We start from the raw sequence: 26,341 nt of genomic DNA on the forward strand, positions 1-26,341 counted from the left end.
TCGTCTCCCGATCCGTAGGGGAGCACAGCGGAGGCACGGCAGGCCGCACGGCTGCACACCCGAGAGCCCAGCCCCGCGAGCTGAGAGAAATAATGGGCCCGCACGTAGGGGCTGGCGCATGCGCGGGCTCCCCGGCGCGGCCTTCCCGGCGGCCCTCGCGGGAGGCGGGACCAGGCCGATTCCCGCGGCTCGGCCCCGCCATTGGCGGGCCGTTTGAATGACGGAAGTGACGGGGGCTCGGCGATGGCTGCCCCGCAGGCGCACAGACGGCGGTTGGGGAGCTGCAGGGCCGCGGGCGCAGGGGCCTTCTCCGTGTGAGCTGCAGTTCCTGACTCCCGGCCCTTGGTACTCGGGTGAGTGGCGGACGCCGGCTGCCAGCGCCGGGGCGTGCACAGGTCCCCGGAGCCGGGAGCCGGGGCTGTGCTCCTCAAGCAGGGGTGCCGAGAGGCCCGCGGTTCTGAGGCCCCGACTGGCCGCGGCCGGGCTGCGGTCGGTGAAGCGTGCGGGGAGGGGAGGCGAGCGCGGACGCACACCGGCCGCTTGCTGCGAGGGGCTGCTCCCGGGCCGTAGGCGCGTGTGGCGGTCCGCGCCCTCCCGGGGAGGCGTCGCGCGACCTCCTCGCGCTTCCGGACCCGGGGCGGCCCGGCGGGCCTCGGAGGGAGCTTCGGCCGCAGGCGCTTCTCGATGCTTCCTGCCTGCCCTTCCCCCGGGTCCCCCGCAGACGTGGCCTGAAAGCTGGGAGCCCTTGGAGAGCACTGCCTGGAATTGTTTCTTGCAGAGAGCGTGCTCTTTTTTTGCTGTCTCTCACCTTTAATTTGTCCGGTAGTTAGCCCTGCCGCAAACTGAGCTTTTAAAACATCGGGGTACACTCTGAGTCCTTAATACTTAGAAAGTATTTGGCAGTTTCACATTAAGCCACGTGATCACCAGGACAACCTGTTGGGGAAGGTGTTATGATTCCCATTATATAGTTTAAGAAAATGAGGCCATAGTAATTTGAGACTTCTCCAGTGTCCGTGCTTGTCAATGGTCATGATGAGTCTTGAACACAAATCTTCTTAGTATTTTGTGGTTACGAAATGCCAAGTGCCATTTAATCCTCAGGACAAAAAATCTTGAAAGATAAGTTAGTATTATCTGTTATTGGATAATATTAATACACAGAACTTAAAATCCATACTGATATGAATAAATGATTTAACAAATAAGAGAGGAGCTGGAGAAATGCTTCCCTAACAGTAGGATTCCAGTTGATAAATGTAAAAGGGATAATGGAAATAGAAAATGCTTTTTGGTAAATGCTGTAGTTAATGCTTCAGACAACCATCAGTGGATAGGAAGGAGCAAAGGTATAATCAGAAACATGATATTTATATATAGCCTCAACTGTCTCTCTGGGTACTTATAAAAGTGGAGAGACCTGTGGACACCACTTCACCAGGGTTCAAAATAAACATCACCAGTGTAGTAAGACACCTTAACATAATTTAATGTGCTGAGAAAGGGTGCATCATCACATCTTCACTTCTGTGGTGTTTTTGCCAAAAGTGTGTAATCTTAGTCTAACCATATGAAAAGATTAAGCAAATCCCAGTGGAGGGACATTCTACAAAATAACTGGCCGGTAGTTTTTAAAAGTCAAGAGATTGAAAAGAAAGGCACAGGCTGAAGGACTGTCCGAGGAGAGGTGACAATTTCAACAACGATGAGAATGTAATTCACAGACCTCAGCTTCTGTATATTCTGAAACCCATTTGCATGGATGCTTCCCAAAGGCTGTTTCTGGCCAATGACTGAGAATGGCATGGGCACTGAGGCGGACCTCTTCCTGAGAAGCAAGGGACTTTCCTTTAAGAACTCCGCCATCTTGGGATCCCTGGGTGGCGCAGCGGTTTGGCGCCTGCCTTTGGCCCAGGGCGCGATCCTGGAGACCCGGGATCGAATCCCACATCGGGCTCCCGGTGCATGGAGCCTGCTTCTCCCTCTGCCTGTGTCTCTGCCTCTCTCTCTCTCTGTGACTATCAAAAATAAATAAAAAAAAAAAAAATAAAAAAAAAAAAAAAAAAGAACTCCGCCATCTTACCGAATCTTCTTTAGACTGCATGGCAGTCATCTACCCAACCTTCCCTCCACTCATTCAGTGTCAGATTTGTATGGAAATCTGAAAAGCTTCCAGCGTTTATTCCCTCCCATTTTCCCTCACACAGACATTTCTCTTAATAAAATTTTTGTAGGCTTCATCCTATCTTGTCTTCTGCTTCTTGGAAGACCCAGAGTAATACAGCAGTGGAAAGCAATGGATTGTCCTTGGATGGATCTTAGTTCAGAAAATGGCTGTTAGTGGGATACTTAAAATCTGAATAAGGTCTGTAGATTAAACTATTGAGCTCGTGTCCATTTCTTGGTTTTGATCATTGTGCTGTGATTGTCGTCTAGAGAAGCTAGGGAGAGTATGTGGGAATTCTAAGTCTGAAATTATTTCCAAACAAGTTTAACAATTAAGAAAGTTATATGCAAAAAAAAAAAAAAAGAAAGAAAGTTATATGCAAGAGAAAAGTTACTCTACCACATCTCAGGAGGTAAAAGTAACAAATGTGTGGTTTTGTATCATCCTCAAGCTAATGAGATGATAGATACTCAAAACAATATGAAATTTTTTTCCCCTTTTTTATTGACTGTAACTTTAAAATACACAACTCTCTGGCAGCCTGGGTGGCTCAGCGGTTTAGCGCCTCCTTTGGTGGCCGGGGGTGTGTGATCCTGGAGACCCAGGATTGAGTCCCATGTCGGGCTCCCTGCATGGAGCCTGCTTCTCCCTCTGCCTGTGTCTCTGCCTCTCTCTCTCTCTGTCATGAATAAATAAATAAAATCTTAAATAAATAAAATACACAACTCTAGGGGTGCCTGGGTGGCTCCGTCGGTTCAGCATCTGCCTTTGGCTCAGGTCATGGTCCTGGGATCAAGCCCCACATCAGACTCCCTGATCAATGAGGAGCCTGCTTCTCCCTCTGCTGCTCCCCCTACTTGTGCTCTCACTCTCTCTTTCTCTCTCAAATAAATAAAATCTTTAAAAAAGTTCACAAATCTAAGTCTATCATTTGAAGAATATTTACATATGTATATACCTGTGTAATCATTACACAGATCAAAATACAGGCCATCTCTAGCATCCCTGCAGGCTCCTTTGTGCTGCCTCCTAGTCATTAACCTACAGAAAAGTGAGCCCTGTTTTAATGTCTGTCATCATGGAGTAATCTTGCTTGTTTTTGAACTTCATATAAATGGAATTTTACAGTATGTTCTTACTTTTCCTTTTTCCCCCCATGACATTTGGTCTATGAGATTTATCAGGAATTAGTTTTGATAGTCTGAATATGAATTTTCAGAGACCGTCAGAAAAACTGTGAATTTATTCTCACTTATTGCTCATTTTTTCTCCTTTGTTCAGTCCTTCCTTATTCATCAGTCCCGACTAGCAAAAAATAGCAATTTAAACAAAAATTTCCTCATACCACATGTTTTAGCATATCAGAAAGTTAGGAGCCATATGGAACAAGGAAACCAGATTCTTCCTTTAGATCTACTAGTAGATCCTATTAGGTTAAGACCTATAACCCAAAAGGCCTTTGATTCTTCATTTATAAAATGAGGAAAACAGTCAGCACTTGACCTACTGTTACTTTACCTACTGGAAAATATTTTCAAATGCAAGCAATTGCATTTCTGTTTGGCATCAGAGACCTGCAGTCCCCATTAGATTACTTTAAATTTTCCTAGCCCAAAACAGTATCCATCCATAGTATGTGGACAACTATACTGCCCAATAGTTGTCATTTGTTAAATTAATTTGAGTTTAAAGTAAAACTATAACCTCTGTCCTTCAGTTATTAGGAATCTAGCTAGAAAAGGCATGCTGTAATTGATGAAAAACTAGAGGAAGGTAATAACAAGACATTAGATTCGTCCCTCTTTGAGTGTAAAGGTTAACACATTATAAGTGGGCAAGTGAGGAATGAGGTGGTGGAACGTAAACAAAGATTAGTAGAGGACAGTTTCATGAAGAAGTGGGGTTTAAACTAACTTCAGAAAGATGGATCCATGTTACAGCCTAGGGAGGAGAGAGAACACCAGAATGTCAATGGCATTAAAAGAATAAATCTGAGAACCTAAACACCTGACTCATACAAACAACAGAATTGTTCTCAGAGAAATTTTTTAAAGTCATTGACTTAAAAAAAAATCACACCATTGTAATTATTAAAGAATTGTTGAGGAGTTGGTGTGATTCCATATTATACAGTGACACTTGGTAACCAAGTTTTACACAACAGACTGGGAATTGAAACTAGGTTCCAGGAGGCTTTTGCAATGACAGCAGCCCTGCTGGTTATGAACAAGTTATCAGAGTTCTAAAGTGTAAAATTGTAAACATTTATTCTCTGCTAACACTTTAAAAAAAAATTTATTTGAGAGAGCGTGAGCAGAAGGGAGGACAGAAGGAGAGGGAGAAGCAGACTCTCCACTGAGCACGAACCTGATGTGGGGCTCCATCCCAGGACCCTGAGATCATGACCTAAGCTGATGTCTTTGTACCTTTTTACATTTACGCTGGGTAAGTTCTGGAAATCCCAATCAGAAATAAGCCAGGTTCCAAATACCCTAGGTAAGCAACGCTGCTCTCATGGGGCGGGTGACTTCTGATTCACCCTCTACTTAACCCCTTCTCTCCATTCAAGAATCACTGACTTAAGTGTTGAATTTAATTGCTATTTGTAAATGTAAGTTGGATTCAGTTTACCCACATTATTTGTGCATATATAGCCTTTTAAATGCCATGTTAAATGTATTTTAAAACTTGCTCTAATCTTTGCTGCCAGTTTTAATAGACATTTTTCTTGTCTTTCTCTTTTTAAATTCAGAACCTTTGTATTTAAAGTATCCAGATATGAAAAGAAAGGTAGTGAACGCTGGCAAGCTGAGATTGAGTCCTAATGAGGAAGCTTACATTTTAAAGGAAGATTATGAAAGACGACGAAAACTAAGATTGTTGCAGGTAATCTGGAACAAGGTTTCATATTTTTTGTCTTCCCCAAATTATTAGAGTTTTTTACAATAGAAGTTTAAAACCCTTTTCTGGCTCTATAAGAATCCTGGTTCTTGTATATTAACTAGTTTAGGAAAATTTGAAAAATAAGCTGAAAATAGGCTGAAATGGTAAATAGATGAAGAAGAATTTGAGAATAGGGATTAGTTGACTGTATAATTATTGGAAAATGGTTTTTTTTTTTTGGAAAATGGTTTTTTAAACATTTTTCAAACTATGCTGTATAACTGATGAAGATTAGATTAGAAAGATTCAAATGGGGCAGCCCCGGTGGCTCAGCGGTTTAGCGCCGCCTTTGGCCTGGGGCATGGTCCTGGAGATCCGGGATTGAATCCCACATCGGGCACCCTGCATGGAGCCTGCTTCTCCCTCTGCCTGTGTCTCTGCCTCTCTCTGTGTATCTGTCATGAATGAATGGATGGAATCGTTAAAAAAAAAAAAAAAAAAAAGATTAAAATGGCTTTGAAGAAAACTTACTGGAATTAGCTGCTGAAACAAATTTATTTAGCAGTTATAGATTATTTTCTGGAAGTCTTTTCAGAGTAAGATAATTAAGCCCTTGTGCAGTGTATTTTAGGTGCCATTCTGTCTAGAATTGGGGATGATGTACCACATATATGAACTTCTCATCTAATGCTATCTATACACAACTGGGCTATAAATTTTATTGATCTCCTTAATATTTTAACGTCATAGGTTATTAAAATGATAATGGTAGTCCTGTTAATGCTTGGGTTGGGGAGGAGAAGATAATAGCTAATAAGTTAAAGAACTTTAGAAGTAGTCTTGAGGTTTTGACTTTTTTACTATGTAGGCCTCATCTAATACCTGAATATTCAGGAGAATTGATCTACCTGAGGAGAATTCACTTAAGTTTCTGTTTACAAAAAGCTTTTCAAAAAACTTGAAGTAAGCTTCTTTTCATATAATTTGTTAAATATGCATTCCTTAGGTTCGAGAACAAGAAAGAGATATTGCTTTACAGATAAGAGAGGATATAAAACAGAGGAGAAGTCAGCAATTAACTCGTTTGGCAGAGGAACTAAGGACAGAATGGAAAGAATCACAAACTCAGAAAATAAAGAACTTGGAAAGACTATATTTGGCAAGTTTAAGAACTATGGGTGAAGGACACCAACAGGCCAAAGAAAATGTAAGTGAATGCTTATTTGACTACCTGTCTGGTAGTGGCATTGGTAAAAAGTAAATTACATTTATTAAATGTATATTTAGTATACCTGCATGTATAGAACTTGTTTTGGCCAGCATGAACTTCTTTTTGTTTTCTACAGTTATTTTTTTTTTAATTAAAGTATAGTTGACATACATAATATTAGTTTCAGGTATACAGCATAGTGATTTAACAATTACTTACATTATGCAGTGCTCAACCTGATAGGTGTAGTTACCCACTGTCAGCATACAAAGTTACTATAATAATATTGACTATATTCCCTATGCTATACTTTTCATTCCCACGACTTATTTATTTTATGAGAAGTTTGTATCTCTTAATCCCCTTCACCTTTTTCCCTTGTCTCACACCAACTCACGTTGGGAACCACCAATTTATTCTGTTTATTAGGTGGTTTACTAGATGATTTCTATTTTTTGAATGTTCATTTGTTTTGCTTTTTAGATTACACATACAAGTCTTTGAATTATTTTAGCACATTACGCATAAGTTCCATCCATACTGCTACAGATGGCAGGATATTATCGTTATTATTATTATTATTATTATTAATGATTGAGTGATACTCCATTGTGTATATACACCATATCTTTACCCATGTATCTGTCAGTGAATACTTGGGCTGCTTCCATACATTGGCTATTGTAAATAATGATGCAGTAAACATGGGGTTGCTTATATCTTTTTGAATTGGAGTTTTCATTTTCTTTGAGTGAATATCCAGCAGTTGAATTACTGGATTGCTTGGTATTTTTATTTTGAAGTTTTTCAAGAACCTCTGTACTGTTTTCCACAGTGGCTATACCAGTTTACATTTCCATCAACAGTGCATTAGGATTCCCTTTTTCCTATAACCTCATTTCTTTTTGATACTAGCCATTATGACTGTGTGAGATGGTAGCTCATTGTGGTTCTGTTTTGCGTTCCTCTAATTAGTGATGTTGAGCATCTTTTCATGCGTCTGTTGGCCAGCTATGTCTTCTTGGAAAACTGTCTATTCAGGTCCTCTGCCTATTTTTAAATTGGATTATTTGATTTTTGTTGTTTTGAGTTGTATGAGTTACTTATATATTTTGGATAATAATGCTTTATCTGATGGATCATTTGCAGATATTTTCTCCCATTCAGTAGGTTGCCTTTTCATCTTATTGTTGGTTTCCTTTGCTATGACAAAACTTTTTATTTTTTTTTATTTTTTTTAAATTTATTTATTTTTTTATGATAGTCACAGAGAGAGAGAGAGGCAGAGACACAGGCAGAGGGAGAAGCAGGCTCCATGCACGGGGAGCCCGACGTGGGACTCGATCCCGGGTCTCCAGGATCGCGCCCTGGGCCAAAGGCAGGCGCCAAACCGCCGCGCCACCCAGGGATCCCAACAAAACTTTTTAGTTTGATGTAATCCCAGTTGTCTTATTTTTGCTTTGTTTCTCTTGCCTGAGGAGACAAATCCAGAAAAACAATGCCAACGCTGATTCCCAAGAAATTACTACTTATGTTTTCTTTTACAAGTTTAATGGTTTCAGGGCTTACATTTAGGTCTTTAATTCATCTTGGTTTAATTTTGTGTATGGTATAAGAAAGTGGTCCAGTTTTATTCTTTTGCATATAGCTGTCTAATTTTTCTGACACTATTTATTGAAGAGCCTGTCTTTTCTCCATTAAATATTCTTCCTCCTTTGTCGCAGATTAATTGACCATATAAATGTCGCAGTTTATTTCTGGGCTCTATTCTGTTCCATTGATCTATCTGTTTTCGTGCTGGTACCATACTGTTTTGATTACTGTAGTTTTTTAGTACAGTTTGAAATGTGTAATGCCTCCAGTTTTTTTTGTTCTTTCTTAAGATTGTTTTGGCTATTTGGGGTCTTTGTGGTTCCATGCAGATTTTAGGATTATTTGTTCTAGTTCTGTGGAAAATACTACTGATATTTTGATAGGCATTGTATTGACTCTGTAGGTTGCTTTATTTTTTATTTTTATTTTTTTTTTAAGATTTATTTATTTACTTATTCAGAGAGAGCGAAAGAGAGGCAGAGACACAGGCAGAGAGAGAAGCAGGCTCCATGCAGGGAGCCTGACGCGGGACTTGATCCCGGGTCTCCAGGATCACACCCCGAGCTGCCGGCGGCGCTAAACTGCTGTGCCACCGAGGCTGCCCTGTAGGTTGCTTTAGATAGTATGGACATTTTAACAATATTCTTCCAATCCATGAACATTTGATTATCTTTCCATTTATTTGTATCATCTTCAATTTCTTTCATCAGTGTTTTATAATTTTCAGAGTACAGGTCTTTTCGCCTTGGGTAAATTTATTCCTGAGTATTTTTATTCCTTGTGGTGTAATTGTAAATGGGATTGTTTCTTAATTTCTCTTTCTGCTTTGTTATTAATGTATAGAAGTGCTACAGATTTCTTCTGCATATTAACTTTGTGTCTGCAACTTTACTGAATTTATTGTAATAGCTTTTTGGTTGAGTCTTCAGGGTTTTCTGTATGTAAAGCCATGTCGTCTGCAAAAAGTAACAGTTTTACCTCTTCCTTTCCAGTTTGGATGCCTTTTATTTCTTGTGTGATTTGTTGCTAGGAATTCCAGTACTATGTTGAATAATAGAGGAGACGTCCTTGTCTTGTTTCTGATCTCAGGGGAAGAGCTTTCAACTTTTCACCATTGAGTATGATGTTAACTGTGGGTTTCTCATAAATGTCTAATTTTTTTGAGATATGTTCCCTCTGCACTCATTTTGTTGAGGGTTTTTATCATGAATGGTTGCTGATGAGTCAAATGCTTTTCCTTCATCTGTTGAAATCGATCATATGGTTTTTGCCCTTCGTTTTGTTAATGTGTATCTCATTAATTGAGTTGTGGTTTCTGAACCATCCTTGCATTGGTAGACTAAATTGTAGTTGATTGTGGTAAGTGATCCTTTTAATATATTGTTGAATTCAGTTTGCTCACTATTTTGTTGAGGATTTTTGCATCTATGTTCATCAGGGATATTGGCCTTTGATTTTCTTTTTCTGCAATTTCTCTATGGTTGTGGTATCAGGGTTATTCTGGCCTTGTAGAATGAATTTAGAACATTCCTCCCTCTTCTATTGTATGAGATAGCTTAAGAAAGGGTCAGTATTAAAAAAATAAATAAATAAATAAATAAATAAGAAAAAAAAAAAGAAAGGGTCAGTATTAACTTTTTTTTTTTAATGTTTGGTAGAATTCACTGGAAGCCATCTGGTCCTGGACCTCTATTTGTTGGGAGTTTTTTGATTATTGATTCAATTTTATTATGAGTAATCAATCTGTTCATATTTTCTATTTCTTCCTGATTCAGTCTTGGACGATTGATTGTTTCTGGGAATTTATCCATTTTTTCTAGGTTGTCCAGTTTGTTGGTGTATCATTTTTCATAGCAATCTCTTCTAATCCTTTGTTTTTCTGTGGTGTAACTTCTCTTTCAAATTTTATTTGAATGATCTTTCTTTTTTCTTGATGAGTCTACCAAACTGTTTTTCAAAGAACCTGCCTGGTTCACTGATACTGCTGTTTTTTTTTTTTTTAATCTCTATTTCATTTATTTCCACTCTGATCTTTATTTCCTTTCTTTTACTAACTTTGGGCTTTGCTGCTTTTGGTTTTTTAGTTCTTTAGGTGTAAAATTGGTTATTTATATGAAATTTTTCTTGTTTCTTGATAGAGGCCTATATTGCTATAAACTTTCCTTTTAGAACTGCTTTTGCTGCATCCCAAAGAATTTGAACCATTGTTTCCATTTTCATTTGTTTCTAGTATTTTTTTTTATTTCTTCTTTGATTTCTTTGTTACCTATTTGTTGTTGATAGCATGTTGTTTTTCCATGTGTTTGTTTTTTGTCAGTTTTTCTCTCGTAATTGATTTCTAGTTTCATACTGTTGTGGTCAGAAAAGCTCTTGATATGATTTGACTTACTGTGTTTATTGAAACTGTTTTGTGGCCTAACATGTAATCTATCCTGGGGGATGTTCCATGTGTACTTGAAAAGTATGTATTCTGCTTTTGTTTTCTGTTTTTTTGTTTTGTTTTGGTTTGGTTTTTTTGATGGAATGTAATCACTGTATATTTTGAGTCCATCTATCTGGATGATCTGTGGATGTAAGTGGCTGTTAGAGTCCCCTACTGTTATTGTATTAGTGTCACTTTCTCCCCATATGTCTGTTAATATTTGCTTTATATATTTAGGTGTTCCTATGTTAGGTGCCTAGATATTTACCATTGTTATAGCCTCTTATCAGATTGATCCCTTTCTATCTTGTAGTGCCTTTGTCTCTTGGTATAGTCTGTTTTAAGGTCTGTTTTGTTTGATAATAGATATTGTTACCCTGGCTTAGACACATTCTAATTCTGTGTCTTGGGGTGGGCCTCCTTGGTTTCATGGTGTTAGATCCTCCCTGTCCTTCCTGGACCGGGAAGTCTGTTTACTTCCCCAGGTTAGGAAAGTTTTCAGCTGTTGTTTCTTCACATTTTCTGCGCCTTTATTCTTCTCTGGGATCCCTATAACACAAATGCTATTAAACTTGGTAGTGTCTTAGGTCCCTTAACCTATTCGTTTTTAAAATTATTATTGGGGGATCCCTGGGTGGCTCTGCAGTTTGGCACCTGCCTTTGGCCCAGGGAGCGATCCTGGAGTCCCGGGATCGAGTCCCGCGTCAGGCTCCCAGCATGGAGCCTGCTTCTCCATCTGCCTGTGTCTCTGCCTCTCTCTCTCTCTCTCTCTCTCTCTCTATGTCTATGAATAAATAATAAATAAAAATCTTTAAAAAAAATAAAAAATAAAATAAAATTATTATCGTTATATTTTATTTTTGCTGTTTGGGTGCTTTCCACCACCCTGTTTTCCAGCTCAGTAATTCATTCTTCTGTATCCTTCCACTTACTATTGACTCCCTCTAGTGTATTTTTCATTTCAGTTATTGTATTCTTCAACTCTGACTGGTTCTTTTTTATATTTTCTCTCTCTTTGTCTTAGTTCTAACTGAATTCATCCACTCTTAAATTTGGTGAGCATCTTTCTCATCATTACTTACAACTCTTTACCAGATATATTGCCTAATTCCATTTTGTTTAGTTCCTTTACTGCAGTTTTGCCTTGTTCTTTCATTTGGAACATATTCCTCTGTCTCCCCATTTTGTCTGACTTTCTATGTTTATTTCTGAGAATTAAATGGAACAGCTCCCTCTCCTGGTCTTGAGGGAGTGGCCTGATGTAGGAATGTTCCTATTGTAGACTGAGTGTGCCTGGTAGCTTTGGCTAGCCAGTAGGGGCTGGTACAGTTGTGGGACAGGACCCTGGTGTGCTACACTAAGGGATCACTCTGTTGGGACAACCAGAGTGGGCTTGGGCATGGACCAGAGGTCTCAGATGTCTCTGCTGGGGCCATATTGGCAAGATGACTAAACTGGAACAGGCTGGAGTTCAGGGATGCTCCAAGTCAGGACTGTCCGGCAGACCTGCCTCAATTTTTTTGTATATTAATATAATTCAATAGTGCTGCTAGATGTATTTCCTAGTAAGAGTCATGTGAGGTAAAATCTGTGTTCATATGGTGTTTAAACTGCAGTTATTCTCTTCCAGTCCTTAACTATCTGGGTAAATAAAATAACCTTCTGAATCAGAAGTTGATTGTTTTGGGCAACCTGGGTGGCTCGGCGGTTTAGCACTGCCTTCAGCGCAGGGCGTGATCCTGGAGACCTAGTATCGAGTCCCATGTCAGGCTTCCTGCATGAAGCCTGCTCCTCCCTCTGCCTATGTCTCTGCCTCTTTCTCTCTGTGTTTCTCATGAATGAATAAATAAAGTATTTTTTTAAAAAGTTGATTGTTTCAAGCATTTTGGACAGGTCCATTGGGGTGAATCACTATCTGGGTAAATAAAATAATTTTCTGAATTAGAAGTTGTTTGTTTCAAGCATTTGGGACAGATCCATTGGGGTGAATTCAGTTTTCCCATTTTATTATATAATTCCTCATAACTCTAAAACATAGTTGAATGTGTATATATTTGGACTTTGTTCACAACTAGTAAAAATTCTTTGATGACTTTCAGAGAGACAAAATAGAACTATAAGATTGTTCACTGACCATGTGTTGTTTATTGTGAATTATGTTTGGAAAAGACTAGATTGTGGACCCAGGGATAGTCGCACAAAACAAATAACCTGGTTCCAGAGAAGGCAGGTCTTTGATATCAACAATTAGTGAGGAAAATAAATATTTTTAAAGTATGTGACAATGAAATATGTTCCTTGATTCCTGGGTTTAATCTGTATTTTTAGTAATAGCCTTAGGTTGTAACATTTGATTTTTTATGCCGCTATTAACTTTATGCTTTAATGCAGCATTTCCCAAACCTGTCATTTGAGTATCTTCATGATTATGCCTTGACTGGAGAGGCACATTTTATTATTTCTATGTCAGGCATTTTAATCTTGTTTAATATAACATTTTAAATAATATGTATTTTTAGGAACCTGATTTGAATGCTCTGGCCCGACGGGCAGCAGAAAGAAAAAGAAAAGCAGAAATGAGGCACAAAGAGGCTCTGAAATTACAGAAAAATAAAAAAGAAGAACTAATGAAACAAAAAACCTGGTAAAGTCATAATGATTTTTACCATTTTCCACTGAAATTTGATATGGCTAGAAGTAGAGAGTACATTGGATTCTGTTTAAGCAGGTTTAAATATAAGTCATATGGTATATCCATTGGTTTGTTAAACTTGGTTTAGTAATAATGTGGTAGAGGTGTGGTTTACCTAGGTGCACAAAGTAACACACAAACTTTCTCTTCTCCTATGACTTCAGCAATTACTTAGTTTCTGTAGAAATATATGGCTAGTTCAAAATGCACGTCCCCCCCAAATCTGTCTGCCTCAGGTGTGGAAAAAAAGAAAGAATAATCAGTGCAATTAAGAACATGAAAAAAGGTTTTCGCTCTTGGCAAATCATTTTTGCATGTTGTAAAGATGATGGAGCCTGTTACTAGTCAGCAGTGCTCATTCTATACAGTGGCCCATCTTTATCAACATTTCTAGTTTTTTACCTGTACTAATCTAAATAAAGAAATGTTAGTGTTGGGTCAATTTCACTGTAGGGCTTTATGTCTTTAAAGATATACTTCTTTTACTTGGTAAACATTTTCTTTTGTGTTCAGTGTATGTAGACTGTTATTAAACAGCATTTTGAGCTTGTGGGATCAAACTGGATCATTTCTTAGATCCTGTGGCTTCTGTATTTCAGACCCTGAGGGTTGTGCTATAATATTACTTGAGGGACTAATTTAGGACATCTCTTGTTTTTCAAGGCATATAGCAGCTCGAAAGGAAGCACTGATTGTGGAAAAAAAGAGATCTGCCAAAATTACAAGTCTGCCACCACCACCTCCAAGTCTTTTTGAGGTGAATTGCTTTGAGTGTTGAGAAGAACTAGATTGTAATAATTCCTCTTTACTATTAGAATTCAGAGTGCAGGTCAAAATATCATTTGTTTAAACTTAATTTTTAAGTTTATAGGTAACACATGAATATGTCGAATATTTAAAAAATAATGCTAGATATTATTTTGCCCATTCTTTAATATGTATTTCTGATGTATAAGTACTTTTTCTTTAAAGCCCAGCACTAATATTCCTGATGTCTAATAGTCTATATTCAGTTTTCACCAATTGTCTTAGTGTTTTTTAGGTTCAAAAACTATGTTTTTTATTTTTAAAAAATTAGAAATGGCCTTTTTTATCTTTATCTCTTGGGGGGAAAAAATCTAGTTTATTTGCCCTATCAACTTTTTCCACTTTCAAGATTTGAGTGTTGTAAATTGTTACTATTTTGTAGGTAAAGAAGTTAGGTTCAGATAAATTTATACAAGGTTATACATAAAGTGGATGAGAAATCTATTTCTCTATGTGAGTAATTTGTGTGCTTTGTGACCTGGGGCTTATTTTTGAAAAAACATTAAGTAAAGTGGAAATTATTTTTAAAAGGTGTTCTTTTGTTTTACAGTAGCTTGTTGTAGTTATTGAAATGGCTGTTTGGGTGATTATCACAATTACATAATTGTTTTAATCTAAAAAGTAGAAGTGGAAAAAAAACCCATAAACAGGGGATATCTAATTTCATTATATATACAAGTATATTTTATGTATGTAAGATCAACATAAGTACCAGATATTGCCTTTGATTTTATCAGCCTTCCCACTTTTATGTGGAGCCATCTGCCACGCCACATTTGATCCAACAAGATTCAAATGGGAGAGTCGGATTTCAGTCAATCCCTCACTATGGTGTTAAAAAGCAAGCAGTAGTTTATCCATGATGCTTTTTGGTGACCTTTATTGTAATTCCTAATGTTCCTAACAAGTCAAGTCAAATATTTACATAAAGCAGAGTATTATCTGTGTAAGTGATTTGGCAAATATGAATTATGTGCAAATGTGTAGTTGTAGGTTTTTTATTGTGAAGAATTTTAAAATACAGAGAAGTTAAAAGGAAAGTACAATGAGCTGCTTACATCTCTACATGTGTATAGATTTCAAATAGTTATATGACTGTATATATTTGAATGTAAATTGTAGAGATGACATTTCATCCTGAGTGCTTCATTATGCTCCTTATAAGGATTTTCTCTTATGCAACCACAGTACCACACTAAGGAAATTAACATTGGTTTCTTTATATACAGTCCATAATCAAGATTCCCCAGTTGTCCCTAAACTGTTTTATTTTACAACTTCTTTCTTTTTTAAACCAGAATCCCGTCGGGCTTCACCCATTGTGTCTGCTTGTTTTTGTCTTACTCTCTCTCAGTATAGAACGATGTAATAAACTGTACAGCATCACGGAGTTAGTATTCTTGTATACTCTAGCTTTTTTTTTTTTTTTTTTTTTTAATTTTTTTATTTATTTTTTTTTTTACTTTTTTTTTTTTTTTTACTTTTTTTTTACTCTAGCTTTTAAACCTGTATTCCAGAGTAATGGAAATATAACATGTGATGCTGTAGAGAAAAATGAATAAGGATAATTGATTAAACAAAATTCCTTTTTTTATTGGGTCAAGCTTTAATTGAAAATACTGTTAACCTAATAATCCATTGTCTATATTCCTTTTTCAGAACATTGATCTAAAGACAACATCTAATGTGAAAACTGGTAGTTCCACCTATCATCATCTTTGCACTTTTGTGAATAGAGAGATGGACACAAAGCAGGTGATTGACTTACTGTTGTCCACAATCCTCACTTTAGTTCTCTGTTCATTGAGGTCAGTTATATCTATACGTGTTCTTTGTGAAAAATTTGGAGCTATACACATAAACTATAGGAAAAACAACTAAAGTTCCATCACCAAAAAGTAATGTGATTAATCCATTAATGAATTCACTATACTCTTTATATGTAAAAATATATGCATAATTTTCAAAGCATAATTTTTATAGGCACTTAATATTTCATCATAGATTTAACCATTGTTATCTTGTTCATTTCTTTTTTCTTCTGTAAATAATGCAAACATGATAATCTTGTGCATTTTTGTCTGCAACTCTGAGGTATGTTTAGAGTGGACTTCTAGAAGAGAAAGTACTGGTTCCAGACTATGTAACATTCGATACAGATACTTGATATGGATTGTTAAATTGCCTTTAAAAAGTATTGGAGGGATCCTTGGGTGGCACAGCAGTTTGGCGCCTGCCTTTGGCCCAGGGCACGATCCTGGAGACCCGGGATCGAATCCCACGTCGGGCTCCCGGTGCATGGAGCCTGCTTCTCCCTCTGCCTATGTCTGTGCCTCTCTCTCTCTCTCTCTCTCTCTCTCTGTGACTATCATAAATAAATTAAAAAACTAAAAAAAAATTAAAAAAAAAAAGTATTGGAAACTGTGGAAGGAACCTTGGTGTCCATCGAAAGATGAATGGATAAAGAAGATGTGGTTTATGTATACAATGGAATATTACTCAGCCATTAGAAATGACAAATACCCACCATTTGCTTCAACGTGGATGGAACTGGAGGGTATTATGCTGAGTGAAATAAGTCAATCGGAGAAGGACAAACATTATATGGTCTCATTCATTTGGGGAATATAAAAAATAGTGAAAGGGAATAAAGGGGAAAGAAGAAAAAATTAGTAGGAAATCTCAGAAAGGGAGACAGAACATGAGAGACTCCTAACTCTGGGGAACAAACTAGGGGTGGTGGAAGGGGAGGTGGGCGGGGGGTGGAGGTGACTGGGTGACAGGCACTGAGGGGGGCACTTGACGGGATGAGCACTGGGTGTTATTCTATATGTTGGCAGATTGAACACCAATGAAAAATAAATTTATAAAAAAATAAAATAAAAATTCTCCAAAAAAATAAAAAGTATCAGCAACATATGAGAATGGCCATCTTATCATACCCTTATCCATTCCCTTGTATGGATTATTATGGTTTAGAAATTACTGCCAGTCTCAAGAGTGATAAATGATCTTTGTTATTGAAGTTGCTATTTCTTTGTAATTGGATTTTAATTTCTTTTCATATTGGGTACATTTGACTACTAGAAAAACAATATAGTTTTCCTGTGGAGTTTAGAATGCAGCAAATACACATTTTTGTTAACTGCTTAATGGCAGTTGTTAAAATCACTCTTCAGTCAAGACCTAAGATGAGTATTCTTAACCGTAGAATTAACTTCTAAGAAATAAGAATACAGTTTGATTTGTTTAAAATTGTAAATTATTATTACAATTTATTATTATAACATAGAAATAATAACTTCAGTCTGTGGCTAACTTGCTTTTGTGGTTACTACACTACAGTTTGCACTACCAAATAGATGTTCTCTCTCAAGTAACATTGGTGAACAAAAACTTGTTTTTACCTAGCCATAGTATAGTCTCTCACTCATGGTCCTATAGTAAGATATTAAACTTTTCTCTTTGATAGTAATTGAAAGACCTCTCTCCTCTTCTGTCTCTGAATTGAAGATTAGATCAGTTGTCAGAATGCAGTTTTATAAAAACAGTCCCACAAACTAAAGCATTTTGGTATTTTCTTTATACCATTACTTAAGAAAAATCTGCCCCTTTTAAGCCTCAGGTTTAAAATGTGACAGTGGAAAAAAAAAAAAATGTGACAGTGGAGCAATGTGTTTGGTTTTCCAGATAACAAAATTACCTCTGAATTTTAATCTGCATCTAGGCTTATATCACGTGCACAATAATTTAGCTTCTTTTCTGTGTAGAACGATAGGATCTTTACAGCAGGTATTATATAAAAAATACTTGCACACTTGCATACATGGTTGGTGATTTCTTTAGCAGCTTTCTGCAAATGAACTGTCTTCACGTTTCGGTCAGCCTTTTTAATGTGTACAAGTACTGTCGTGTTTTGCTTGAATATCTTGATAAAGTAGTTCTAAAATCTCATAAAATTTGTCTTTGGCTGAAGGATAATCAGTCAGCCTGCTATATCCCCACTTAGAGCCACTTATTCTCTGAATTATGTTTAGTTATGTTTACTTTCTAAACACAACTAATAGACTATGCTTGCAATTTCTAGATTACTCATGGCCTTCTTTGTGTTTGTTCCTTTGTCAATGACAGTTGCATAGAACTTGTTAAAAATGGATTTTTGGGGGATCCCTGGGTGGCTCAGCAGTTTGGTACCTGCCTTTGGCCCAAGGCGTGATCCTGGAGTCCCAGGATCGAGTCCCACATCGGGCTCCCAGCATGGAGCCTGCTTCTCTCTCTGCCTGTGTCTCTGCCTCTCTCTCTCTATCATGAATAAATAAAAAATAAAAATCTTTTAAAAATGGATTTTTTATCCTAGATATATTTTTCCAATCAGATGCACTGTATTGTTTGCTCTGAGACCCACTGAAGTAGACAAGTAAAGCAGAAACTTTAGACAAGTAAAGCAGAAACAGTTCATCAGTTTACTCTGCTGTCATACGTAAAAAGATTTCTGTCCAAATGTCTGATGTACAGGATGCAGAAATAGCATATTTAATAATATCACTTACTGTTTTATGAACTGCAGAGTATAATTCATGGAAAAGTTTTTTAGAAACATGTTTTCTAAAAAGAATTTTTGCTTGGGATTGATTCACAGTTTTTGCAAATTTCATATACCTTTTGAGTTCAACTACTAAAAATATAACATTTATTTCAACTAGATTTTTATCTGAATTTTCAGTGTCATTAAACACAAATCTATGAAGGGTTGTCTTCCTAAAAAATTCTTGTAAAATCTTGTTTTCAAGTTTGGGCAGTCATTCTAACCCTTTATCTTCTTCATATCCTTAATATACATCATTATGTTTGAAATGAATATGTTTATTGTGAATTATATTTTGAAGTTTTTCTCTTCTTTAAAATTTTGGTTAAGCAGAGTTGACATTCTGCTATTACTTCACCCTAAAATGATGTGATGAATTTCTAAACAATTTTTTTCTTAAAAATTTCATGGCATAAATGAAATGAAATATTGTTCCTAAGAGTTATTTCATTTATAAATATTTTGGAGACCATAGTATTGATTTAATCTAGCTTTTGTTGTTCTGCCTGGTGTTACGTAGATTTGCATAAATATTGGCTCAAAAGGGATATAATATTGAAGGTGTTGAAGTGGTCTACTTGCTCCCAAACACAACGTCTCTAATTTAGCCTCCAGATCAAGGGCCATAAGGTACTACGTGACATGAGGGACAAAGCACCTATAGAACCAATCTAGAAAAAGGGTTCTAGTTGTCCAGGCCTTCTTGTACAACCAAAGGACTGGCAGCTGAGGTTTATCGTTTCCCTTCTGAGGGCTCGAGGGTTACAGCTTTATAGATAAGGTCAGTCTTGATCATAAATCTGTGTGCGTGTGCACAAAACAGAGTTAACCTATCCCTCTGCCTTAAACCCCTGGTGCTCGTCTCTTTTCCTTACTAATAAATGCCTTTTGTGGCTACCCGCACCCCGACCCTATAGAGTATTTTCCTCTGCAGTAGAAACCTATTCAGGCTGCTATCTATCCTTTCCTTTCATTGATTTTCTTAATTACACCTCAGAAACTGCTGCTATTTGGTCAGCAGAAGCTGTAGCTCCTGTTATCTTGATGTTTTTTAAGCTAAATCTCTTAAAATTGTCAAACCATCTTATACTTTTTTAAAAATTTCCAGCTTTAAATCTTTCACCTTCCTTTTGCTTTAAGGCTTCCTTTTTCTTGAATCATATTAGAGTTTATACGTGTCTGTCTTGTAGCAATTGTGCACCGACAGAAAAGCTGGGTTTTCAGTATGAGATAAAAACTTACTTTGTAAAAAGTGCAAAGTTTTCATTCCTTTTGTTGTAGCTACAGCTATAAATGTCTTTTTTTTTTTTTTTTTACAATTTCCTTAACACTGGATTCATGTATCTTGAAATGGCAGGCAATCACAGTTGCAAACCACAATCCATAGTATATAACAAGCAATGCAACTTTTTCTTGTAATGTAATGACTTATTTCTACTTCTTGGAAGCACTTCCAGCATTGCTAGTGGTACTTTGTATGGGTCCCATGATGTCATTCAGAGTATTGCACTAACACAATGAAAAATACACAAGAACCACAAGACACCGTTTTTACCACTATACGCAATTTATGGAGAGATGAATTGTGACACTAGGCTGATGAAATACTTGTGCTCACTGCAATAGCAACAAGACATGGCTAAAAGATTTTAACAGTAATACAGTAGGTACTATAGTAAATTTTATGGAGTTATGACTTTGAATCTTTGTGCTTGTGTAAGTTTTGATCAATTTTAACTTTATAATTTCTATGTGTTTATGGCAATAAATGATAAAATACGTTAATAACTTACATATATTTTATGCATTCGTGACATATCCAACTTTTCTTAATTTTTTTCAATATAGTTTTAAAGACTTCATTTATTCATTTGAGAGAGAGAGCACAAGCAGGGGGAGGGGCAGGGGAAGAAGCAGGATCTCCACTGAGCAGGGAGCCTGATGTGGGGCTCAATCACAGGACCTTGGAATCATGACCTGAGCTGAAGTCAAATACTTAACCAACTGAGTCACCCAGGCACCCCAATTTTTTTCAATATTTCCAGGCTACATGATTCATCTGTGAGTTTTTTCAGATTGTTGCAAATCTCCAGATATTTCCCAATATATTTATTGGAGAAAAAAAAATGTATAAGTGGATTCACAGTTTAAACCCATATTCAGGGTCAACTATGATAGCTTTCATAGTCATCATTATTTCACCTAAGAATTTCAGCATATAAAGTACATAAGAAGAGGTTTACTTAAAGTTACATTTGGAATGCTTACTCACATTTGAAAGTGAACATTCAGGTATAATAGGAAATCTAGGTTATGTGCCCTTCTCCCGCTTACTTGCTATTATTAGCTTGGTGAAATGACAGCTGACCGCCACATAATTGTTGATTATGCACAAGTTTTAGAAGTCATAAATTATATTAAAGTAGTTGGTGATTTGGCCTTCCTGAATTTGAAGTCAAAAAGCAGCAGATGTTGACTGAAAACCAAAGACAAATCTCACTGCTTCCCTGAATGACCTTTGATGTCTGTGGTTTCTTAAACTATGAGCTTTGTGCTTACAGCACTGTTGTTTTACTGAGGTTTCTTAAAACGATGGAGAAATGTGACTGGGTATGAATAATCTGGTATAAAATGAACCAACTTCTCAAACTTCCACTAACAGTTTGATATTTTTCATAATATCTGCATTTGGTAATTGTGGGCATTTACAAATACAACTCTTCTTATTTAATTTTATAGAAGTAGGAAAGCATGATTTTAAAGTCGTTTCTTAGTTAACCACATTGTTTCACAATTTCTAAAACTGTCTAAAGTGTTATTAATTGACTGCTAGCCAGATCCTCATTTGGCTGCTGAAGAAGAAGCTAAAAGAAGAGAAGAATGGCAAAAACAAGTGGCGCAGGAGAGAATGGAACAGCATGAAAAGGCACACACACGGGGTTTCCAAGCAATGAAGAAGATACATTTGGCTCAAGTAAGAATTCTGGCTGGGACCACTATTGGTAGATGGAGTGATAGACTTCACAACTTACTGATGAGTAACTAGTTTCAAAGTACAGAGGTTACAAAGAATGTGAAAATAACAATCTTTGACTTATGCCATTTCAAGTTTCCTAACTTTTACTTCCAGTTTCAAATTCAGACTGAGTGAATCAGTTCTCACACTGTCTGTTACTGTTCTAAAAGTTTTTATAGTGATGAATTTGTTAAAAGTTAGATATCTTAATCAGCCAGAAATGACCTGAAAAGAAATTACTTTTCTCTTTTAATGAATTGCATTTCTGGGCAGCCCCGATGGCGCAGCGGTTTAGCGCCGCCTGCAGCCCAGGGTGTGATCCTGGAGACCCTGGATCAAGTCCCACGTTAGGCTCTCTGCATGGAGCCTGCTTCTCCTTATGCCTGTGTCTCTGCCTCTCATTCTCTATCTGTTTCTATGAATAAATAAATAAAATCTTTAAAAAAAAATGAATTGCATTTGTGCTCTGCAAATTTTAGGATTCTGTTTATTAAATATTTACTAAGCAGAGCATTTGTTGGCTTTGCAGAGTCTTGATTCAAAGGTAGAGTCATGATCCTAGCTCTCAGGAAGCTTTGAAAAACTGTCCCAGAGCTATACAATATGTATGATGAAAACTGGCTTTATACTTTTAGCTTCATTTCTCTCATGTTTATCCTGAAAGATAACATAAAAATGATTCATTTTTGAAGTCAAATGATTTCTTCTGTATTTTTTTTTTTTATTTCTTCTGTATTTTTTTTTTTTATTTCTTCTGTATTTTACTAATACATGTGAATGTTTCAAACACTCATGTGAAGAGTGAGCTTTTAAGTATTTCTGTGGGAATTTAAAAGCCTTAAAGTTCCTTGGTATAGTTTTAACTAATTTATACATGACCTCCCTTAAAGTTTTAGATTTTATAAACTGGGAATAAATTATGACTAAAATAGCTGATTGTCTGAATTATTACCAGTAATTCTTACCTAAGACTTAAATTGATAGGAAAAAAATGTGCAAAGCAATCATAAATTGAACACATTCTTTCATAAATCAGTAGTGTGTAGTGGTTAAGAAGGTAGACTCCACAGGCTGCCTGGTATTTTCTCCCTTCCTCACTGCTTAACTGATTGATCTCAGGCAATTTACCTAACATCTCTGAATTCTGTTTTATAGTCTGTTTTTGAGGACAAATGAATTTAGTAAAGCCCTTAGAATTGTGCTTGGAATTACATAAACTAACAGCAAATGTCAATGGTGATAGTAGTTGTTATTATAAAATAATTTAAGTAGAATAATATGTCATACTTTCAGTGAGCCAGAAATAGTATATTTATTCAAATAACTTTGAAGTAAATTCAGTGAAATCATTTGAATCTTATTATAAAAGAAATGACTTTGTAAAACTTAACAGACTGAGTAATGTTGTGTGTATTATCACTTGGCAAACACTATTACACAGGCTTTCTGCCCTTTTTGTAGACTTAGTGTCTCTTACATGAGAATGGTAATCAAAACCTGCAGTCTCACCACTGGTAGGGGATTTCCTTTTCCCTGTGGAGCCTTTTTGCTGCAGACCCCATTGTGCCTTGGGATCTTATTTCCTGCTGGTGTCTGTTGTAACTAGTATTTGGCCTCTACCTGCTTCTCCAGTAATATCTTTTCTTTTTGATCATCCTCCGCACCCTTTCTACCCATATCCTAGAGCAGTGTACTCTTCTCAATGCCCCATGCCTTCATCTCCATGCCTCTTGCTCCAGTTATTGTTTCTTACTTGAACTCCATCCTCTTCACCCCCGTCTATCTCATCCTCAATTCAGGAGAGGAGAGGTATTCTCTTATCTTCCTTCACTATCCTGCACCACCAGAATTTAATTAGATAACCTCACTAAAACACTGTACTTATTAAACTTCCATATTAACCAGACTTTTTAAGCTTAAAGAGGTACATACAGATCCCTTTTCATCATGGGGAATTCATAAGAGTGTGAAGTAACAAGAAATATCTGTTAAGCCACAGTCACTCTGGGTCTTGGTGCTTACCTGGGACTGTTACATACTGGTGGCTGCAGAGAGAACTGGAACAGAGAACATTGCAGGAGCCCCAGCAGCTTATACAGACTGTCACTTCACAACCATCCTGAGAAGGGAGATTTGTAAGCAGCAGACAATTTTGAAGCTTTGTGGTTTAAACAGTACTATCCTTTTGTAATACTAATACTTTTGTAATTAGTATTTTACTAATTACCTGTTTGTTGATCTCTAGGCTTGGAGTGAGACCGTGTTCTTAGCATCTCACATGGCATCTGGCTTTCAATTCATTTTTTTTTTTTTTGAACATATAATTAATGTCTTTATGGCAGAATACGGGGGAGGGGCTGGGAGGGAACTCTAGTCCTTGTTTCTCATGATTTCCCCACTTCTCCCTTACTGTAAATGTTACTGTCTGCAGTCTGTGACTGAACTGTTGTTGACTAAGTCCCTCTCTTCTTGAAGACTCGGGAGAAACTAATGAAAGAACTCCAACGGCTACAACAAGAGGACCTAGCTCATCGGAGGCAGAATGTAGCACAGATGCCACCACAACTAGTTGAACTTCCGTATAAACGCAGTGAGATGAAAGAAGATTGGCAGAGAGAGCTGGAATTTGCCTTTGAAGACATGTACAATGCAGACAGGAGTAAGACACTTTTAATAAACTTTCAACAATGCTTTTAAGTGTTTTTGTGGGAAAATACATTTGTATTGATGAAGCCGTTTTTATGTTGGGATAAGTTCCCAGGTTGAAAGTGGTCCTAATATTTTAGACTTAGAAATTGTAATGGCCTTTAAAATACTTTGCTGAAGTTCTTTTTAGTCATTTCAGAATGGAAACCTATCTCTCTGTTTCTTTATTGAAAAGTGAAAGGAAACCTGATTTTGCGTCTTGAACCAGAACCTTTGCCCACTGTGACTGATCAGATCCAAGATGAAGAACTGGACCTTTCAATGGAACAAGAAAAGTTAGGGGAAACTGAAAGCATTCCGGTGACAGAAGCCGAAACAATATGTTCTAGTGAAGCAGACGGTAAAAACTCCTCCTGAGCTGAATATTACCATATTTCATAGAAAAATGCTAGTGATTTGCCAATAGGAAAATCTGATCTAATTTAATCCAAACAAATGACTAATACTAGGGGGAGTGACGGAAGAAAAAAAGCCATGTTTTTAGATTTCCATCATTAAAATCCTTTTCATATACATAGGAGGAAAGTCATTTGGTTCTTTTGATTTTGGTTGGTTTTTTTGTTAAGATTTTATTTATTCATGAGAGGCAGAGAGGCCAGAGACACAGGCAGAGGGAGAAGCAGGCTCCATGCAGAGAGCTCGATGTGGGCCTCGATCCCGGGCCTCCAGGATCACGCCCTGAGCTGAAGGCAGGCGCTTAACCGCTAAGCCACCCAGTTGTTCCAGAAAAGTCATTTTGTTCACATGAACATATAATTGAAGGTTTTTAGGCTGAGTTAGATGCTCAATTCTGAATTCCTGTGAAGGCTCAGCATTATCTTTAGACTTTAATCAAATCACCAAAGATACTTTTACTGTTTCACCCACCTTTTTTAGTTTTTTAATTGGGAATATTATTCAAATCTCTAGTTTGTCAGAATTGCAATTCTTGCCTTATCCAAAGGAACAGTTACTTTTTGGCTCCTGCTGATCCCATTTGGAATTGTTCGCTTGATCTTGCCAGCTCTCTTGATTTTTCAAAAGAATCTAAGAATCCCATTGATTTTTAAAGATCCTTTTTTTAAAATATTGGCAACAAATTTCTTAAATATGAGTGAGTCACAGACTAATGATGATTGAAAGAAGCCAGGCAGAAAAGAATACCTAAGTATAATCCCATATTTATATGAAGTTTAAAAAAAAGTAAATAGACAAAACTAAACTGGTTTTGAGATTAGAACAGTGGTTATCTTTAGGGGTGTATTGAGTAGGAAGGGGCCTGAGGGAACCTAGTAGGTGCTGGTAATGTTCTACATAATGATCTGGATGGTGTTATATAGGTATATGTAAAATTTTTCAAGCTGTACACTTAGATTTTGTGTATTTTATTGTTTGAAGTTAAAATTAGAAAGTATTTTTTAAGAAGTATGTCAGGCAAAACTAGAATTTACCAGTTTTTGACTTAAGTGGATTTCTTAAATTTTATTCCTTGATTAAACCAGAGAACTATGTATTTTCAACACAGTTTTTGTCCTCTTAGAGAGTTGTTTGTACTATGCTGAATTTTGGTGTTGGGAAATAACTTAAAAGATTTTTTTTTTAACTGAAGGTATCTCTTTATGAAGATAGGTGGGAGAAATTTTTTCCAGATAGAATAATTTGGGAGTACCTGACTGGCTTTAAAGTTGTAACTAGTAATGTTTTCCTCTGTAGCCTACTAAGAAGTGCAGAGCCATATTTGGGACCCCTCTCTAGGATAGAGTATAAAACCTTACAGAACATATTTTGTTTGTTTGTTTAAGATTTTATTTATTTATTCATGAGCGACACAGAGAGGCAGAGACACAGGCAAAGGGAGAAGCAGGCTCCATGCAGGGAGCCCGATGTGGGACTCGATCCCAGGACTCCATGATCACGCCCTGGGCTGAAGGCAGGCACTAAACTGCTGAGCCACCCAAGGACCAACAGAACATATTTGAATGCTAATCTTGCATCAGTTAATTATGTGATATGCATTCTGTCATCATTAGCAAGCAGAATAAACATTCTCTGTGATAAATTTTTAAGCTTGAAATTGGTGTTGTGTATTATTGAGAAATAGTTGAATTTTGGTTCCTTTATTTAAATTTAAATTGAAAATTATTCCTAGTTGTAAAATTGCAGTTGGGGGTCAAATATAATTGTATGTGCTGTTAAATTATAAGTGAAAAATAGAGAGATATAAAGTGCTTTTATCTTAACTAGTGTTTGTGGTGGTTACTAAGTATAATAGAATAATTTG

The 26,341-nt window shown here is 36.9% G+C and overlaps 1 protein-coding gene across 15 annotated transcripts in view; it reads left to right on the plus strand.

The window, feature by feature from the left end:
* The first annotated feature begins 236 nt into the window (after positions 1 to 236).
* The window catches only part of CEP295 (centrosomal protein 295), a 53,927-nt gene continuing 27,822 nt past the window's right edge, over positions 237 to 26,341 (plus strand). For 12 of the 15 annotated variants that reach the window (XR_005983957.1, XR_005983959.1, XR_005983956.1 and 9 more), the window contains exons 1-9: positions 237 to 353; positions 4,920 to 5,053; positions 6,057 to 6,257; positions 12,795 to 12,919; positions 13,631 to 13,724; positions 15,434 to 15,529; positions 21,193 to 21,333; positions 23,851 to 24,034; positions 24,257 to 24,421. Coding sequence is in view for 9 of the 15 variants with exons in the window: in XM_041730599.1 (XP_041586533.1) it covers positions 4,946 to 5,053; positions 6,057 to 6,257; positions 12,795 to 12,919; positions 13,631 to 13,724; positions 15,434 to 15,529; positions 21,193 to 21,333; positions 23,851 to 24,034; positions 24,257 to 24,421 (1,114 nt within the window). In the remaining 6 variants the exon portion in view is untranslated. Of the gene's footprint in view, positions 354 to 4,919; positions 5,054 to 6,056; positions 6,258 to 12,794; positions 12,920 to 13,630; positions 13,725 to 15,433; positions 15,530 to 21,192; positions 21,334 to 23,850; positions 24,035 to 24,256; positions 24,422 to 26,341 lie in introns of those variants that run through there. The other 3 variants (XM_041730601.1, XM_041730603.1, XM_041730608.1) reach the window with 3 other exon arrangements.

Source organism: Vulpes lagopus, chromosome 15, assembly GCF_018345385.1.
Source record: "Vulpes lagopus strain Blue_001 chromosome 15, ASM1834538v1, whole genome shotgun sequence".
NCBI lineage: Eukaryota > Metazoa > Chordata > Mammalia > Carnivora > Canidae > Vulpes > Vulpes lagopus.